This window comes from Sciurus carolinensis, chromosome 2 (genome assembly GCF_902686445.1).
Source record: "Sciurus carolinensis chromosome 2, mSciCar1.2, whole genome shotgun sequence".
Lineage (NCBI taxonomy): Eukaryota > Metazoa > Chordata > Mammalia > Rodentia > Sciuridae > Sciurus > Sciurus carolinensis.
In genome coordinates, this window is record NC_062214.1 from 42,864,131 (window position 1) to 42,884,715 (window position 20,585).

At 43.5% G+C, this 20,585-nt stretch overlaps 1 protein-coding gene and 1 non-coding gene across 2 annotated transcripts in view; both read right to left on the minus strand.

Annotated features, from left to right (window-relative positions):
* Window positions 1-725: 725 nt before the first annotated feature.
* Ovol2 (ovo like zinc finger 2) overlaps window positions 726-20,585 on the minus strand; it is a 28,781-nt gene continuing 8,921 nt past the window's right edge. Inside the window, exons 3-4 of the mRNA XM_047541160.1 lie at window positions 14,959-15,148; window positions 726-1,181 (exon numbers count right to left, since the gene is read on the minus strand). Coding sequence (XP_047397116.1) covers window positions 865-1,181; window positions 14,959-15,148 — 507 coding nt within the window. The 3' untranslated portion in view covers window positions 726-864. The remainder of the gene's footprint in view (window positions 1,182-14,958; window positions 15,149-20,585) is intronic.
* Trnav-cac (transfer RNA valine (anticodon CAC)) lies at window positions 17,398-17,471 on the minus strand. Its single transcript has one exon. It is a non-coding gene; the product is annotated as a tRNA-Val (tRNA).

Below are 20,585 nucleotides of genomic sequence, written 5' to 3' on the forward strand. Positions count from 1 at the left end.
AGATGTACTAGCTTGGTTGTAAAGCACCCCTGGGTTTAATTCCCAGTAAAATAAATAAATAATTTGCCTTGTTCCCTCAAACCCACCCCACCACTTTGAAACCATCAACTTCCCCCCAAAATAACCTAGAGTCCAATGTCACACAATAAACCCTGAACAGAGAGTTACAGTTCAACACTCTATTTTGTTTGGAAAGAGAACTTTCACATGTTTCATTTATTAAAATAATTTCTGTAAACTCTTTCAGAATAATAAAATTCATTTTCCTTGCTTAAATAGCATTTCAAGGCACCATAAAATGATGGTCTCTCAAAGAATATCCCTCCCTCCATGTATGAAATAAAAAAAAAAAAGTTCTGCATGGTGATTTCGGCCATCAGGAGTGTGGAAAACAGACCTGACAAATGGAACTCTGTTCAATTGGACACATGGTACAGGGCCTGATGCCACATGATCATAGACAACCTTGGAACAGATCCTACTGTTGATGTCTGGAAAAGACAGAGAGGTGAACTCAATACTTGCAATTAAAAGGAGCACACGCCTTTGGTTACACATGCCTCTAATCCCAGCAACTCAGGAGGCTGAGGCAGGAGGATCCCAAGTTCAGGGCCAGCCTAGGCAACTTAGTGAGACCCAATCTCAAAACACAATAAAAAAGGATGGGGGTGTAGCTCAGTGACAGAGAGCACCTGGGTTAAATCCCCAGTACTACAAAAAAAAAAAAAAAAAAAAAAAGAGAGAGAGAGAGAGAGAGAAAGAAAGAAAAGCCAGTTGGATGAGGGGAGGGCATGACAGCCTCCAAACCAAAAGTCCCAGTAAACATGGCGGCATTGGCATCTCTCTTTCCTTTCCTCATCCTCTTCATTTCTTCTCTTCTTCCTCACTCAGGAGGGTATTTTCCTGGTGTGTGGACATCAGCTTGCTCTGCAAAAGGGCTGCCAGCTTTTTGGATGTCTTTTTGAGAAACGTGCTGCCCGGGTGGGCACTGTTCACGTGGAGGTACAGGTCCTCCTGCGTGGGGCCTGTGTAGCCGCAATCCTCGCAGACGTAGAGTTTGTCCCGACGTTGCTTGTAGGCGTATTGCTGCTGCACCCCGTGGATTTTCTTCAGGTGGGACTCCAGGGAGCAGCGCTGGGTGAAGGCTTTGTTGCAGATGTCACATTTGTAGGGACGGATGCCTGCAAGGACGAGGGGCAGACACATCACCGGCTGGTCGTGACCAAACCAGAGCTTCTCGGCTCTGAAGCCACTAAAAATCACCCCGACCGAGATTTGTGGCAACAGGAGAAAAATGATTAAAGCAAGACACAAAACTGTCTGCAAAAGATCAGGGCATCTGCACAAGCAAACCTGACACACAAATGCCAACAGCAAAATTGACACCTGCCTCCTGGAAGCATTTTCATTTTTCCCACATGGATGCCTTAAGATTTTCATTTTACAGGGGGAAAGTCAACTTTGTTTTCTCTTCTTTCTTTCTTTTTTTTTTTTTTTTTTTTTTTTTTTGGAGAAGTGGGCAGCACTGGAGATTTAACCCCAGGGTGCTTTACCACTGAGTCACATCCCCAGTCCTTCTTATTTTTTATTTTGAGACAGGGTCTCACTTCTAAGTTCTAAGGGCCTTGCTAAGTTACCCAGGCTGGCCTTAAACTTGCAATCCTCCTGTCTCAGCCTCCCAAACCGCTGGGATTACCGCTTTTGCCACCATGCCCAGCTTTGCTTTTCTTTTATATAATTTGGGTTTTCTTGGAAACAGACACTGAATCAAGGATTTCAGTCCAAGGAGTTTGAGAGGCCATCGGGGAAGTACCATTTAGGGGTTGAATAAGTGAGACAGGGAAGGGAAGGAGCTGGGGCAGGGTGAGTTACCACGCCAGTCCCTGTAGTGGGCAACCAGGGTCCAATTCTGGTGGGCAGTGTATTAGGCGGTGTATGCTGTTGCAAACCCTGCAGGGACATAAATGAAACTAAGTAATAACCATAGCAGGCCAGGGGTGTAGTACAGTCACGAAGCACCTGCCTGGTATACACAAGGCCCTGGGTTTGGTCCCCAGAACTTCCATGAAAAAAACAGAAACAAAAACAAAAAACCAAAATCAGAGTAAGGCTCAATTTAGGCTCTAGAGGGAAGGATCGTGGCTATAAAGGAGGGATGTGTCACAGAAGCATGACAGCCTGGAGAGGTGAATATGGTACTAGGGCTACATGGACCAGGAAGGAGCTGCCACCTGGATGAATCCCCCACGGCCTGTACAGATTCCTGGGCCTGCCCTGGAGACCCCAGGCACTAGGTATGAGGCTCGGAAGCTGCATTTTAATTTCTACATTCAAATAAAAGTAGTTGCCTACCATACCGACAATTTAGGAGGCTGAGTCAGGAGGACCTCAAATTCAAACCTGGGCAACTTAGTGAGACCCTTTCTCAAAATAAAAAATAAAAAGGGCTAAGGATGCAGCTCAATGGTAGGGTGCCCCTGGCTTCCAATCCCAGTACCACAGAGGAAAAACAAAATTCTTCTTCATTTCACAATATTCCTGTTGATTTTTCCACATGGATGCTTACATCAGTTTCAATCCTTTGAACAGTACCATGGTGTCTCACTGAACAGCTGTAGCCAAATCCCTTACTTTAAGAACTATGAAGACCGAGGAACCACTACTCCAACCCAAACCCTCCCATCACATTATAGTGCTTGGTACAACCTAGTAACTCATGGGTGGTCCATGGACTCACAGTGACCACATCAGCTGGGAGCAGGTGGGAATACAGAATCTCAAATCCTGCTGTGGCTTGGATATGCTCTGAGTGTGGGCCCCAAAGATGCACAAACTGGAAGATTAGTCCCTAAATATCGTGGTGCTGGAGATGGCAGAAACTTTAAGTGGTGGGGCCTGGTGAAAGGCAATCATATTCTGGGGGCTCCGCCCTCTTGAAGAGCTCATTCCTATAGCTCTCACAGGAATGGTTTAGTTCTCACAAGAGTAGATTGCTATAAAGTGAGGCCACCTCCTGCACTTGGCCCTTCTCCATGTGGCTAGTTCCCTTTCTCCTTTTCTACCAGGTTGTGATAAAGCAAAAAGGATGCTGGCATCTTTCTATTTGGACCTTTTAGCCACCAAAATCCTAAGCCAAATAAACCTCTTTACTTAGAAATGTACCCAGCCTAAGATATTTTGTTATAGCAACGAAGAACAGAGTAATATGGGCCCCAACCCAGACCTACTGAATGGGAATCTAAAAGCAGATGTTCTCAGACATGATAGAGCATTAGACTAAGTACAGAATCCTATGGCACATGCCTGTAATCCAGCAACTTGGGAGGCTGAAGCAAGAGGATCACAAGTTGGAGGCCAGCCTTAGCAACTTTAATGAGACCCTGTCTCAAAATAAAAATCAATAAACAAGGATTGGGGTGTAGCTTAGTGGTAAAGTACCCTAATTCAATCCTCAGTACAGGAAAAAAAAAAAAAAAAAAAAAAAAAAAAAAAAGATTCCTGTGTCCCAGTCCAGGAATTTCTGATTCTGGGGTAGGGCTAACAATTTCTATTTAACAAGTTTCTAGGTGATGCTAAGGCTGCTTCCAGGATCACTCTTTGAAAACCACAGGAACAAAACAATCAAAGTTAAGTCTAAGACAGTACTTCAGACATCTGAAGGCAGCCAGGTTCTAAGATTCTTCTCTTTAAGGTCAAATGTCCCTAGTTCCTTAGTGACAGCTTATGGAGGGGGAGTCAAGAGAGCCACTTCAAGCCCCAGGTTCAATTCCTGGTATTAAAAAAAAAAAAAAAAAAAAAAGCCACTGAGCCAGTTCTGTTCATTATCATTATTTTGATTAACTATACAGATGACAAAGAAATTCAAAAATGAAAAAAAAAAGATCCCTCCCCTACTCCATCCCACTACCTCAAAAAAATCAAATCGTTTCCATATTTCTTTAGTCTACATCCAGAAACACAATTTCCTACAACACCCACACAAGAAAAATGTGTTGGAGCAATGTCCTGGTAAGATGTTATCCCAGCTAATCAAGCAAAATGCAGGCCTTTATTATACGCCACACATTCTAGAAAACCACCAAAAGAAGCTCCCTTTATAATCCCCTGTGCTTAGCACATAATAGGTATTCAGTAAATAGTTTTTATTTATTTATTTTTTTGGTACTGGGAATTGAACTCAGAGGCACTTAACCAGTAAGACACATCCCAGCCCTTTTTGGTATTTTATTTAGAGACAGGGTCTCACTGAGTTGCTTAGTACCTCACTAAATTGCTGGGGCTGGCTTTGAACTTAAGATCCTCCTGCCTCAACCTCCCAAGCGACTGGGATTACAGGTGTGCGCCACCACACCCGGCTCAGTGAACAGTTTTTAAATGAATAAATGAATGAACCCTACTGACCATGGGAAAGAGAGGTCACACCTTTGGGACAAGTTTTCTATAAAGGGCTATCGATGTCTCTCCTAAGGAACATGCCCACTTTAGTTTTTATGTTTACACTGTGATGCAAACTTGGTGTATTAGTGGGTCTTTGAGGCTTGCAGGGCAGCTGGTAGCTGGCTCCCACCACCCCTGGTAGGTCGAACAGCAGGCCTCTATTACACCTGACTTCAAACCTATAGGTCATCAAAACAAATTTACCCAGAGACCAGTTACCCCTTTCTGTAGTTATTGGATATAATCTGCTGCTGTTTTAAAACGTCCAGACTAAAAATACAGGAAAACACACTGACATCAGGCTTCAACCTGGATCAAGAAACTCCTAGATTTCCAGAAATGGATGTTTCCTATGCTACTCGTGAAAGTTCCTACCCAAAGGGTGACCTGCTCCTGGGAGAAGCCAGCAGTGCTCCACTATGCCCAGCGTGCTCAGGGCCATGCCTCCTTTCCCTCTTCATTCAACACATCTTCAGCATCCTCTGTGTCTTCTATTTGCAGAGTACCCAGAAAGGCCAAATAGCAAAGGATAGAATTCAGAACACTGTACCACATGGATCATGGAAAATGGGGGTGACTGTTGCATGGGTTTTTGTTTTTTTATCCAGGTGTGATTTGAGCCTGGTTTGGAAGTTGGGTGACTCACAGACACAAACATGGAAAGGAGACATGAGCCCTGAAAGCTCTAGTTAGGGTGTTTCTAACATGTAAACCTGACTCCCACCACCCCCGATTCCCACCCCAGTAAAATCACTGGTGCAGACAGACATTGTCATGCCAAAGTTCCTTGGTGTCCCTTTCTGGGCCTGGGAACAAGCTCTGCCCACTCCATGCACTCAGGGTGATGAAGACGGGCAGACAGGAGCCCTGGGCAAGGGGGACCAAAACCAAGCCCCGCCCCCAACACTGAATCTTCACGCATCTCAGGACTCTGGAGCAAAGGTCAATCTTCTCCATTTCTAAAGTGCGAACTGGGAACCCAAAAGCACCATCCATGCTAGATATCATTAACCTACTGACACCTACATGAGTACCAAAGTCCAAGGCCAATGAAAAGCCAGGCTTCACACATCTGCCACTCATTAACTGGGTCCATGGTCAGACTGCTTAACCCCTCCAAGGCTCAGCTGCCTGGCCTGTAAAATGGGGATAACACTCACACCCTTGGATGGCTGCTTTGCAGGTTCACTGAGACATCACATGCAAAGTACTTGGCAATACTAAGGACTCATCAAGATAGAAGGTCAGTGGCTCACGATTCCACTTGATGTAATATAAACACACCCCATTCACAAGCTGTCTGGTCCCTATATAAATATTTCTATTTAAACTGAATACTTTTCTAGCCACGTGTGTTTTTTAAGTATTATTTGTTTCACAACAAAAATTTTCGTTTTTAAAACATTTATGATATCTTCAAAATAATTTTAAAAATTTTAAATTTTTAAAATAATTTTAAACATGTGGTCACTAGGTGGCTGGTGGGAAGATTTCCCTTATTTTCTGCCCTTTTGCATGCTGCACCAAAGGCCTGCATTACCTACCTCCCCACAAAAATATTTGTTGCATTATCAAAACAGGGTTTCTCAGGTCAGGTGTGGTGGCACATGCCTGTAGTACCAGTGACTGGGGGAGCTAAGGCAGGAGGATCACAAGTTTGAGGCCAGCCTTAGCAACTTAGCAGGAACCTGTCTCAAAATAAAAAAGAGGGGAGGGGGCTCAGTTGGTAGCACACTTGCCTCGTAAGCACAAGGTCCTGGGTTCAATCCTCAGCACTGCAAAAATAAAATAAAAAAAAATAAAAATAAAAAAGGGCTGGAGCTCAGTGTTAGAGTTGTCCTTGGGTTCAGTACCCAGCACTACCAAAAAAAAAAAGAAAAGAAAAGAAGAGAAATAAAGAAAGAAAGGCAGACAGGGTGGCTTTCTTTCAAAGTTTTTATTTCTAACATCAAATTAAACTTCATATGATACATCCCCAAGGAAATTTTCTGCTACTGGAACTTTCTGCTTGGGTTCCTTGCTACAGCTCAAGTGCTCCCTTTCTGAACTTGGTCCAAACATGAACCTCAACAAGAAGTTTTTACAAGCTTCCTTGTGGAAGCAGACACTGAAGGCAAGTTCCTGGGAAGGAAATTTGGTAAAGACCTTTAAAAAATCGTAATGTTCTTACCCTTTGGTCCACAAGTTCCACTTAAGGGACATTACACTGTAGAAAGACTCCCACAAGTAGACAAAGAATATATATTTATGGCACTATTGCCTGAAATTAAAAATAAACCTGAACATGGAAACAAGTGTCACCCATTGGGGAACTAGAAAGGATTGTGCCTCCATGTTGGAAATTTTGCCATGATTTCATATGAAGAAATGCTCCAAAGGGTTCAGTGGCTCGTGCTGTAATCCTAGCAACTTGGGAGGCTGAGGCAGGAAGATCACGAGTTCAAGGCCAGCCTCAGCAACTTAGCCAGGCCCTGTCTCCAAAAAAAAAAAAAAGGGGGTGGGGGGGTGGGGATGTGGCTCTGTGGTTAAGAGTACACCTGGGTTCAATCCCCGGTACCAAAAAAGAAAAAATAAATGAGAGTAAGATGTGCTTACTATGCAGATATAAGGGAAACTCATATCTATGACTATGTTTTCATATATAAATATTATAAAACATGAAAAAAGCAATGTGCATTAAAAACTTCTGGAAAATAATTAAATGAAAATAAAACTTGTGTTTTCATGAGTGCAACTGGATTAGTGGAAGGAGGCTTACTTTTTCTTCAATTTTCCCCATGTGAACTTTTTTTTTTTGCGCTAAAAAATAAGTTCAAGTAAACAAAAGAAAAACAGGGAGGAGAGACCGTTTGCTAACTGAATGAGGCCATTCCACAAGACAGCCAGTGGCCGCTATAGTGTGTATACTAGATTCTTTTTCTTCTGGTTGCCCTGCTCCAAACTTCTCCCAATCTGCATTTTTCCCAATCCAGTCAATTCTTCCCATTAGGCTCCCAACAAAGACACCATTGTTTTCTCTTCTTTAATCAAGATGGGATTTGTTTGCCTTCTCATCTCTTTCAATGTAGCCCCTGATGGAAGATAAGACAAGAGGGCGTCCTGTCCTGTCCTGTGGGTGGAGCCCTCCCAGTAGCTTTGGCCAGTGCCCTCTTCCCCACTCCCTGACCTCAAATCTGAATTCCTCAGCTTCTCTCTCTGAAACTCAGAAGCTTCCACAGGAATGGCATGTGCTTTAAATGGCCTCCCTTATTCTAGCTGGCGTTGTGAGTATATTAACCAACATGAATTTATTACCTCCCTGGGCCACACCTCCTCACCAAAACTGAGCCAGGAACCCCACTGATGTTTCCTTTTCTATTGTTGATGATGACTTTCTTCTCTTGTTTTTTTTTTTTTTGGCAGTGCTGGGGATTGAACCCAGGGCCTTGTGCCTGCAACGCAAGCACTCTACCAGCTGAGCTATATCCCCAGCCCTATAGCTTCATTATTTATTTATTTTGCAGTACTAGGGACTGAACCCAAGGCCTCACAAGTCCTCTGCATCCTCAGTCCTTCTTCTTTTAAGACAGGGTCTCGCTAAGTTGCCAAGACTGGCCTTGGACTTTCCATCCTCCTGCCTCAGCCTCCTGAGTCACTTATAGGCATGAGCCATTTTGCCTGGCGTAAAATATTTCAATAAATGCTATCTTAAAATGGTGAGGCTGACACATCAAAGCACTCAGGGTGAGTCTGCGCTTCCAGCATGCCCCCAGGGGCTGCACTTTGAGTAGCAAGAATGTGAACACTAAGCACAAAGTCCAGCACATGCTAGTGTTCAGTTATTACTTTTTACTCTAAAATATAGATCTCCCCTCTACCAAAAGCAGATCAATTACTTCAACAGATAGCCCTTCTTAGGAAAATATCCCAAGTGGTTCAACCTAAAATGCTTAAATAAATCCAAAAGAATATTCTATAAAAACAGGCCCATGATGATTTTCACAGGCTGTGAACCACATATACAATCATTTCTTTGATGTTTATATGCCCTTTCTCTGTTGACCTGAGGTGGGTCAATAGCCATAGGGTCTGGCCTCAGTGATCCTGTCCACTCCTCTGGAATAGAGCAATTTCCCCTGTGATATGTGTTGTGGGTGATGCTAGTTCCCTACCCAGACCCCCTTTCTGGGCCAGTGCATATCACCAGCTGTGGTGTGTGCTGGCAGCTAATTGCTCCTGGCTAATCAATTCTCCAAGGGAACTGATTTCCCTGAAGCCCAGGGGAGAGGTGACCATCTGCCATGTCTGACTGAAAAGGGCACAGAGAGGTCCCCCTGTAGACAGAACGACTCTAGGGTGTCATTCTTACTCCAGAGCCCCCCAGGATGGGATTAAGACTAGACTCTGAGACCACACCTCTGCCCAGCCTCTCCCTCTAACCCAGCTCACTTCCCTCAGTCCCTGACAGGTTCCTTCCAAGAGCTTTCCCTCCATAATTCATTTGATAAGCTGCTTCCGGGAAACAAGACCTAAGACAATTTAGATTAAAAGCGGTCATTCATTTGCTGATACATTTTTATAAAATGTTACAGGAGCTTTTTCTACAGAGGTTGGTTTCTCTTTTCCCATCTTCAATCAGATGTCATTTAACTCGCACCCCTCCCCCATCACACTCATCCCCTGCCCCCCACCCCCCACTTACTCTTTTCTTGATGAAGTCATATTCCAAAAAGGAGACCTAATCTTTTCTTTCATCTGTTTGGATATTAACGTAAGACATTTTCAGGCTCTGGTTTCCCTGGATCTTTTCCAAGAAGTTCCCTTTGTGTTTTGAGTCTTTCCTTAGATGCCCTGTTCTAAGGATCACAAGTTGGAGGTCAGTCTGGGCAATTCAGCAAGACCCTAACCCTAAGTAACTTAGCAAGACCCTGTCTCAAAATACAAAATTAAAAGGGCTGGGGATGTATCTCAGTGGTAAAGCATCCCTGGGTTCAATTTCTAGTACCCCAAAAGAGTGGGGGACAGGAGAACAGGTCCAAGTCATTTCCATATGCTATTGGTTGACTACTTTGAGAGTGAAAATTAACATTTTTTTAAATGGTTACCTATAGACTTCAATTATCTTAGTGTTTTCCAATAGAAATTAAAAAGAAGGCCACTATATAATTTAAATTTTTCCAGCAGCTTCATCAAAACCAATACAAAGAAACAGCTGAAATTATTTTCTTAGTATTTTTTTTGTTGTTGATGGACCTCTATTTTATTCATTTATTTATATGCGGTGCACACAATCAAACCCAGCGCCTTATACTTGAGAGGCAAGCGCTCTACCACTGAGCTACAACCTCAGCCCCTGAAATTAGTTTTAATGATATATTTTTAGTTGGAAGTGTGTTTTTGTTTTGTTTTTAATTTTGAGACAGTCTTGCTAAATTGCTGAGGCTGGCCTCAAACTTGCAATCCTCCTGCCTCAGCCTCTCAAATCAGTAGGATAACAGGCATTGGCACCTCACCCAGTTTAATGATATATTTTAACTCAATATATCCAAAATCGTTTCAATGTGAAAATTAAAAATTGAGATCTTTATCCCCCTCCCTTTTGCAGAAAGTCTTAAAAACCCAGTGTTTGTTTTGTGCTTAAACCACATCTCAATTCAGTTCAGACCCTTTGCAGGGGCTCAGTAGTCTATGCAGACAGTGGCTGCTGTCCTGGCTGCACAGCTTCACATTCTCCACTCTTAGATATCATCTAGGCCTTTCCCCCAATGTGACAAACTGGGTGAAGACCTTTACAAAAGCATCAGCTGGAAAGTATATTTATTCACTAACTTATGTGATTTTCAGCTACGTAAGATTCACTAGAAGTTTCACCTTTGAGGAACAGAAGCTGGGAGCCTGGGGGTAGAAGCCTCCCCCTCTTCTGCTCACTTTGTGGACAGAGGATGTCTTGGCACACGAACACATACACTCAGGCTTCTCTGCAACCTACTAACTCCTGTGCTGGAGCGCACAGTTCATGTCCGGTCTGAATTTCCCTTTATCTTACCTTTCTCCAGAACTAAACGGGCTTCTAGAAACTGCAGTGGGGCAGGCTGGTGAGACAGCTGCCTCAAGAAGAATGCCAGAAGGCCCTGGGATACAAAGAGGGAGACAGGGATTCTGGAGAAGATAAAAGACCTCGAACTTTAGGACCAGACTGTCTTGGTTCCCAACTCTACCACATATGGATCATCTGAGCTCTCCAAGCCTGGTTTCCTCATCTGTAAAATGGAGGTAATAAAATAGTAATGGCTCCTTGGGGTTGACAGAGATGATGGGATCAGTGTTGAGGGCCTGGCATGCTGGCCATCTGAAGGAGTCTCCCAGTCTCTGACGAGCCGCTATCCCTCACTGCTAACTCTTCTGCCCCTGGTGCAGATCCTGTCAATGACTCATACATATCAACTCAGCAGACCACCAGGGCATCTCAGATGGAAACATGACAGGCTTGCAAAGGGCTGGGGGCAGGGCATTGAAGGTCCCAGGATGGAACCCCCAGTCAAGGTGGAATGGAGGTAGATAGAACAATATCTCAGCTTTCCTACTCCTGGATCAATCTGGGTGCATTCTTATCCCACTCCTTTATTTTGAGACAGGATCTCACTAAATTGCAGAGGTTCTCATTAAGTTGCCCAGGTCGGCCTCAAATTTGCAATCCTCCTGTGACTCCAGTCCAGCACTTGGGGTGCATTCTATGTGGTTCCTCAGAGGGTCCCTGGTGGAACTGTACCCCAGTTGCTCACAGTGATAACCTGCTCATTACTAATGCACTCATATTAGCTTGTTCTATCTCCCCTCCCCATTCCCTTTCCATGCATCCTGGGATTACCTCATAAGTAAGCTGTGCACACCCAAATCCTTGTGTTGGGGTCCTCTTCTGGGGTAATCAAAACCAAGACTACTTACAATGCCTTCCCATTCCTTCTGTCCAGTCATGGAAATCTCAGTCATCCTTCAAGTCCAGCCTAAAGGTCACCTCATCTGAGAAGTCTTCCTGATATGCCATCAGAAAAACTGAACCCGCTGGGATGTTCCAGTGACATGTGGCCACTTTTTCTTCTTACTGGCACCTCTGATACTTCACTTTGTGAGACAGGAGGATGTCTGGGGTATTTCTCCCTCTGTTGGCAAAGATCTCCCTGATTACAGAGCTGAGTGTGCACAAAAGGTCTGCCACATCTTGGGTTTTCAGGAAACCTCAGTCAATTACTGCAACTTTTACTACTTGTAAAAATTAAAATCTTCTAAGCACTTAATTTTTTTTTTTTGGTCCTGGGAATTGAACCCAGTAGCTTTACTACTGACCTACATCCCTAGCTTTTTTATTTTGAGAAAAGGTCTCACTAAGTTGCCGTAAACTTGCAATCCTCCTGCCTCAGTTTCATGAGTTGCTGGTGATTACAGATATATGTTTAATCCCTGGTACCAAAATGGAAAAAAAGGAAAACAAAAATAAAAAAAGAAAGAAAGAAGAAAAGAAAAAAAAAAGTGAAGGTGAGAAGGTAAGTGATGTAGACAGTCTCATGGTCAGCTAACACAGACATGAGGTTTAGTTTTTGTTTTATTTTATTTTATTTTTTGGCACCAGAGATTGAATTCAGGGGTGCGCTTAACCACCGAGGCACATCCCCAGACCTTTTTTATATTTTATTTAAAGACAGGGTCTCAAAGAATTCCTTAGGGCCTTCCTGCTGAGGCTGGCTTTGAACTCATGATCCTCCTGCCTCAGCCTCCCAAGCCGCTGGGATTACAGGCATGCACCACAGTGCCCAGCCTTTTGTTTTTGTCTTAATCAAAACTAGAGATTGAACCCAGGGTTGCACACAAGTTAGGTGAGTGCTCTACCACTGAGCTACATCCCCAGCTTTTTTATTTAATTTTTTTAACGTTCATTACAACTGAAGGTACCAATAGCTCTCCATGTTCCCTGAGTTCCCTTCACTTTGTCCTAGAGGCTGGGTTAGGGAGTAACTGCAGAATCTACCAGGTGAGAAGCAGAATAAACAGGCCATGTCCTCAGAGGTATCCTCAGATAGGAATGAAGAAGCTAGGAAACTTTCCAGGCAGTCAATGGCAAACAACAAGTAGTCCCTGATTTCCTTCTGCTCCTGGGGCCAGCTGCCTGCAGGCCCAGCTTTGCAATCACTCTGTGACCCTTTATGCTCTCCAGGACCCTACACTACCCTGCCAGGCCCTGTTATCACCTATAAGACCCACCACTCCCTCAGCATTTTGTCCCCACTGACCCTAATGATCAGCCTGGCCTTGTACAAGTTAGACTACTGATTCACTAGGATAAAAAGAAGATTAAAAAAAAAAAAAATCTATAGCCATACAACGTCAGAGAGTATATACTACATGAGTCCATTTTATCAAGTTCCAAAACAGGCAAATCATTTTTGCTGTTAAAAGTCATGATAGTGGCTGCCCTTGGAGGGAAGGAGGTAGTGACTGAAAGGAAGCAGGAAATATTCTGATCTTAGATGACAGATGCATGGGCATATTCACTTTGTAAAAACTCCTAAACATATTGATCTAGGCACTTGTGATTTGTGCACTTTTCTAGATATATGTTACATTTCAATTAAAAGTTCACTTTAGAAATATATTAGAGCCAGGCATCCTGACACACCACTATAATCTCAGCATCAGAAGGCTGAGGCGGGAGAATTGCAAGTTTGAGGCCAGACTCCACAACTAAGCAAGACCCTCTCTCAAAATAACAAAATGAATTAAGAAGGGCTGGGGTGTAGTTCAATGGTAAAGTGCCCCTGGGTTCAATTCCCAGCACCAAAAGAAAAATATTTAAAAGAAAAAAAAAAAAAAAGATTATCTTTTAGAGTGTCAGTTTACTCTCTAAGTTGGGGAACACTCTTCCCTGGCCAGGAAGGTAGCTCACATACAGTACCCTAAGAACAATAAAATATAATAAGAACTAGGAAAGAAAATGGAATACAAAGGACTTAAGAATGGCATTATGGATAAGTGAGGAACTGGGGGCCCCATTTGGAGGGAAGAGTGAGGATTCTCCTATCTTCACCAAAATGCCACTAAACTCACTAAACTCTGAAAGAACTTGAAGGATTAGGCTCTCTACACATGGTAAATTCTGTGAGGTTGTTAGAAGAGTGGGTGGCAACCTAGATGGGACTGAATGGGTTAAGATGAGATGGGTTTAAATGAGATGGAATAGGATGAATGGAAATGGGTTGGGATGGGAGGGGATGACCTGAGGGAGGTTCTGCGAGGACAGGATGGGATAGCTGTGGGGAGAGTTAGGCTGGAACAGAATGGGGATTTGACAACAGTGGTGCAGATTGTGAAGGACTTTACATGAAGCTCACCAAGATGGGAGATGAGAGCTTGGCGTGGTGGCACACACCTGTAATCCCAATGACCCGAGAGGCTGAGGCAGGAGGATCACAAGTTCAAAGCCAGCCTCAGCAATTTAGCAAGGCACTTAGCAACTCAGTGTGATCCTGTCTCTAAATAAAATACAAAAAAGGGCTGGGGATGTGGCTAAAACATCCCCAATATCAATTCCCAGTATCAAAAAAAAAGAAAAGAGAGAGAGAGAGAGAAATGAGGAGTCTGGATTTCATTCTGCCCAGAGTTAGAAATATTTTTAGCAGGGAAATGGCATCTTTAAAATTCTCCTCAAGGGATCACTGGGGCAAAGTGTGGACTATGGGCCTTCAGTGGAGAAGCCTAGAGGCCAGATCTTCCTAAGATAAAACTAATGAGACTTGTGACTGATCAGACAGGCTGGGAGTGAGGCCAAAGGGCACCCCCTCCCCATTCTCTGTAATACAGAGTTGGTGAGGATTTGACTCCACATTTCTAAGTCAGGAAATGGACTGGGGTGTAGTTAAGTAGTAGAGCACCTGCCTAACACGTATGAGGCACTGGGTTCCATCCCCAGCTCTAAAGAGCTGGGGGGTGGGGGAAAAAGGCCAGGAAATGGGAAATGGAAGATGCTTATCTGCCAAGCTCACACAGGAGGCTCAGGTCCACTCTAAGTGAGCTGAGCATTTTCTTCTTTTGATCTTTTAGGAGGAACATGATACTATATACGATACTATATACCAAGGCAGGCTTACTTCCCAAGAAAGAGGAAGAAAATACTTCTAATAGGACCACAGAATCACATGCCAGCAGTCAGGACCAAGGGGGCTGAACTACAATATCCCCCCGCATTTGTTTTATGCATCATAGTCCTCAGAATACTTTGCTTTGAGCCTCACTAGCACATATATCATTATCCCCATTTTACAGAGGCAAAAACAAGCAACAAGAGGCAGTTTGCTTGGCATGCTGGCAGGTAGGAGAGTCAGGAAATGAACCCAGATGGGCTGGCGCCAAATACTCAGTTTTGTGACCTTTCCAGAAATAGGACCCTGCTCCATGCTCCTGAGTTGGTTCTTCGAGGGGAAAGGTACAAGTACTCTTGGCCAAAAAAAAAAAAAAAATACCTAAGAGCAAAGCACATGGTCCCAGTCTCACCTGTGTGTGTGCGGACGTGCCTCTTCAGGTCGAAGGTGTCGTTGAAGCCCTTGCCACAGAAGGTGCACAGGTGTCTTTTTACCTGGTTGTGGCACTTGAGGTGACGGTTGAGCATGCGCTGCAGGCGGAAGCCTTTGCCACACAGATCACAGCTGTGAATCACTGAGTCATTGCACGTGCCTGTGGTGAACTGGGAGCAGAGAGAGGTTGTGAGGGTCCAGGGGAATTACTTGTGTGACCTGCCTCCCTGTGTCTCTAGGTTTGGCCTGGTAGTGGCTTCTTTCCCCTACAAATTCCAAGTGGGCTTGGTTTTGGAGGAGAAACAGTAACTGGCAGATCCTTCTGATACTCATTCTCCCCTTCTCTCTCAGAAGAGACCTCTGATTTCTAGCTGTGCATGCTGTCTTATAAGACGTGGCCATGTGACCAACCTGGCTGATGAAACAGAAATTTCCTTAAGAGGGAAGGAGTGGCTCCAGCTGGTTAGAGACCCAACAGCCCCTTTGGACCATGAGGTGAAAGTAAGGGCTAAGGATGGAGAAGCAGAAGGAAGGAGTCTGGGTCCTATTGTAGATACCCCCCAAAGAAAGCCCCAACCAATTCCTTCCTCCTTGTATCTTTGTGTTGCTCCATCCATCAAGAGATGAATCTGGGCAGAGCTTATGATCACTGGGACAAAGAGAATGCAGTAACAAGGTGTCAACTCCAGTTCTTAGGGGACTTTGCAGCTTCCACTGCTTTTTTCTGTGAAGCCAGAGTCCTCCTGAGAAATTCAAAGCCACCATCCTCTAAGGAAGCCCAAGTTAGCCATCTGGAGAGCAGAGACCATGCTACAGTGCCAGATATGGATAAAGCCTCCTTGGATGTTCTCGTCCAACCCAGGGTAGCCACCAGCTCAATGAGTGACCCTAGCTAATGCTATCCAGAGTACACTGCTTAGCCAAGCTGTGTCCAGTTCCTGATCTACAAAATCAAGAACAAACAAAATTATCACTTGGAGAAGTGATTTAGTTAGGACCTCACAGCTTCACTATGCATAAAATCACATCAAATTCCAACCTCTGTTGGAACTGCTGATCTTTCTCAACTGTATTTGCTGCCTCTAGGAAGAAAACTGAATATCTATATAATAAAAAAAAATACAGATCTGATAGATTCAAAAGTTACCAGATCAGACCTTTAGAAGATGGATTCATTGTTCTACCAAAATTGTTCCCCTAAGGGTTGGGGATGTAGCTCAGTGGCAGGGGGCTTGTCTAGCACGTGTGAGGATCTGGAATTGATCTCTAGCATACATACACCCCCCTGCAAAGAAAAGTCTATCTTTACTTAATCGTCAGTAGTAGGAAGAGCTGGTCCTTTCCTGGCTCCACACTATTGTAGCTTCAAATATCCTCCTTTCATCATTCTTAGAGAAGGTGTTGCCTCCTCTAAGTCCCAGCTCAACTGCTCCCTGGCTGATACCATCTCCTCCGAATGTGGTAGCGCATGCCCAGACTCTTATTCCCTGTCCCCAATAAACCAGTGCCTCTCAGACTTGAGGGTACCCACACTTGAGGGAATCCCAGGGGGCTTGTTAAAATGCAGACTCTGGTTCAGGAAATCTGGTGGCATCTGAGGTACTGCATTTCTAACCAGTGCCCAGGAGATGCTCCTGTAGCTGGTACTGCACTGCACTTGAGAACTGGTTAGCTCAGTGGTAGAGTGCTCACCTAACATATGCAAGGTCCTGGATTCAATCCCTAGCAGGAAAGAAAAAGAAAAAAATGAGGCTAGAATTCTAGCCCTGAGTTCAATTCAGTCGTCCTTTGGCATCCTTCAGGGATTGGTGCCAGGATTCCCTGCAGATAAAAAAATCCGTGGATGCTCAGGTCCCTCATACAAAATGGTGTAGTTTTTACACATAACCAATGCACAACCTCCTACAGAATTTAAACCATCTCTAAATATCTAGTATAATGTAAATGCTATATGAATTGTTGTTGGACATATTGTTTAGGGAATAATGGCAAGCAAAAAGCTCTATACATAATTTAGTACAGACACAAGGATTTTTTTCAAACATTTTCAACAGGCAATTCGTTGAATACACAAACGTGGCAACTGCCGATAAGGAGGGCCAACTGTACTCCATTCCACTTCATTCCAGAGGTTTCATTATGCACACATGTTCCCTTAGAGTTCACATGGTTTCCTCAACTCAAGGCCTTGAGGACAGTCACTGAGTGTCCACTTACATTCCTACCTCCCTTCCCAGTGCCCCCAGGGTAGCCCTGGGCTGGTGCATTCAGTGAGTGCCGAAAGGCAGCTGGAAGTAGGTGGCAGAATGCAGGAAGTCTCAAGGGAGGCACGAGACCCCAGAACACGGTTTTCTAGTTTGTCTCCCCTTTTATTTATTTATTTATTTATTTATTTATTTATTTATTTATTTATTTATTTTTGTGGTGCTGGGGATTGAACCCAGGGCCTCATGCTTGTGAGGCAAGCACTCTACCAACTGAGCTACATCCCCAGCCCAGTTTGCCTCCTTTTATTTTATTTATTTATTTATTTATCTATTTATTTATTTTTTGGTGGTTAAGGGAATTGAACTAGGGCCTCACACAAGCTAGGCAAGTACTCTACCACTGAGTTACACCCTCAGCCCCTCAGTTCATTCTCATTTGCTTGGAGTTTGATTTGTCTCAGGGCTGATCTGAAACAAGCCCTGTGCTCAGAGTCAGAGGCAGTACAGTCAACAAGATGGCTCTTTCCACAGTCTAGTGGGGAGTGGAGAAGTCAACGGACATCTGACAAGCCAGAGGCACCTTGGATGAGCACCAACTCCAGATGTGGAGTCCTAGGGAAGATGCTTCCAGAGGAAGTGGGCTCCTCAACCAGAGATGAGGGAGGAAAACAGGTAAATGGCAAAGAGTATTTGGGGAGAGGAGAGTGGAACTGCTACATCTCCAGTCCTTTATATCTTTGAGTGAAGGTCTTGCTAAGTTGCTGAAGTCCTCCCTGAGTGGGCAAGCCTAACCTTGAACTTGTGATCCTCCTGCCTCAGCCTCCCTAGTCACTGGGATAATAGCCATATGCCACTGTGCACAGTTCCTAGAATTGAACTGTCTTTTGAATATCTTGCCAACCACAATTAAAACCTGAACTCTTGTTCATTTTTTACTTACCTTGACCTTTTTGGTAAATTCCTTTTATTTTTTTCCCCTTGTGTTGCTAGGAATCGAACCCTCTTGCATGCTAGGCAAGTACTCTACCACCAAGCTACATACCCAGGCCAATACTTTTATTTTATTTTTCTCCTTTTTTTTTATCCCTCTAGTACGGGGACTGAACCAAGGGGTGCTCTACCACTAAGCTACATCCCCAGTTCTTTTTATTTTATTTTGAGACAGGGTCTTGCTATGTTGCCCAGGCTGGACTTGAACTCGTGATGCTCTGGCCTCAGTCTTCTGAGTAGCTAAGATTACAGATGTGCACCACCATGCCCAGTTTTCCTGTGGTTTTCTTACAGCAAAAGCTGAAATTCTCCAAGTATCCCTCAGCAAAGGCTATTTTCCCATTTCTCTGTCTTTTTATAAATTCCTACTTCATGGCATGGAAAACAGCCACCACAAAGAGACTCAGTTAGGGAATTCACTAGGAGGTACACCCTGTCATTCACAAAGCACTGCATGCCACCCTTAGGACCACCACCAGAAGTTAACAAATTTTATTGAAAGCCTACAGAGATCCTTGCTGAAAGAAAATGCAAGGTTAAGTGGTTAAAGATTATGGTTGATGAAGCGAGCTTCTGCCAGACTATCAGTCAAGCCGCCAGAACATTTTATTTCTCACAAAGGAAGAGATATTTGCAGGATAAGTTCCTAAATATGAAATTTATTCCAAAAAGTATATTTTACACCTTGTGCTTTGAAATTTGGTCTGTGATAGTAAGAGCCTGGAAACTACCTGTAAGTTCATCAGAAGGTACTTGTTAAAAAAATGAAGGTAAAACCACTCAATCAAAGCAATTAGGAAAAGATTGGAGGCTGGGGCAGTTCATATCAACTGCCAATCCTCTAAGTGAGCCTTCCTGGATATCTAGACCAGTGAAGGCCCTGGGAAATTCCAGCCCTAGTTGCCATCTAGCTGCAACCAAAGAGACTCCAGGTAAAAGCTGCCCAGCTGAATCTTCTAAAGTAGAAGATACAGTACAGATTATTTTTAGTTACTAAATTTGGGGTTACTTGTGCATCAAGAATGGGCAAACTGAAGCAGTAACAAATGTATCACATTCTCTCCAGAATACCAGATCTGCCACATTTCATAAATATTTACTTACTTATTCATTTTTACTTACTTTTATAAGTAAATAATTACTTACTTTTATTCATTTTGGTGCTGGGGATGGTAGCCACTGCCTTGTATATGCTAAGCTCATGTTCTACCACTGAGCTGCACCCCAGTTCAGATCTGCCACTTTTCTAAGAGTTCTCTCCCAGGATGGGAGGCATGACACAGAAGATGCTTCTGATTCCTGGAAGGACATCTATGGGTCAGAGGACCTGTTCTCCCTCCCTGGTCACATGTCTGCTCATTGGGCACCTTTATTATGTTTACACAGGTTTGTACCTAACACTACCTCCTGAAAGTTCAAAGAAGAGCTAACCAGTCTTCCCTTATTACTCCATTCTACAAATAATAGACCAATTACATCTGAGATCTAAACTTAAGGCTCAAGTCACATTTTAGTCAAATTGGTTATGATTGTGGAATAAATACAATAAATGCTGAAGGACTGAATATAAACCCTGGTTATTTGTGTGATGTGAGATGTCATTTAATATCCTTGCCCATATGGAAGCATATTAAATGGCCCTACATGATCTCTTTAGCAGTATCAAAAGCTAAGAGTAAGGTCTGTTTTCCAACTTCCTAAGTTCAATCCCTGCTCCACAGCTTACAGTCGGAGGGATGTAGGCAAGTTATGTAACCTCTAAACCTTAATTTCATCACTGGTAAAATATGAATAATGGTGTTTGCCTCTTGGAAATAAATTAAGAAATTAAAGAAGATAAGCTACTTTAAAAAGACCTGGCATTTGTTAAGTCCTATTGCAGTTAAATCAGCTCCAAGAATCTGCGATCCTAAATAAAAGATAATTGGTCGAAATCTTTAGTGTCTAAATGTGCTTTTGAATTTTTCTCTCTGCAATTTTAGAAAAAGAGAACTAATCTTCAGTGTGAGCTACAAACCCCCAGTCCTTCAGCCACAACGCTATAATCCCCAAAGCTCTGAAAACCAACATTCTCTTCTATCTCCGTGGGGAGTGAAATCTGACCCAAGCTAATGTGAAGATATGCAGACTTTATTCCAGGTAGTGTCAACATTCATGTGTTTTGATACAGAAATTATTAATGCATTTAATTATAGGATACTGTTCTGGACCTGCCAGGGGTCGTATTTACATCATGCTACTTTCTGAAAAAGCCTAATAGTCTCACCCTTAATCCAAAATTATCACTTTGCAAAGGCTTATTAATGAAGTGGGATATCATAGTATAGGGTGGGAAATGACATCTGTCTGAAAATTAATTCAGGGCAAGAAAGATGAAGAGCAAACAAGCAATTTTCCAAGCCTTCCGCTT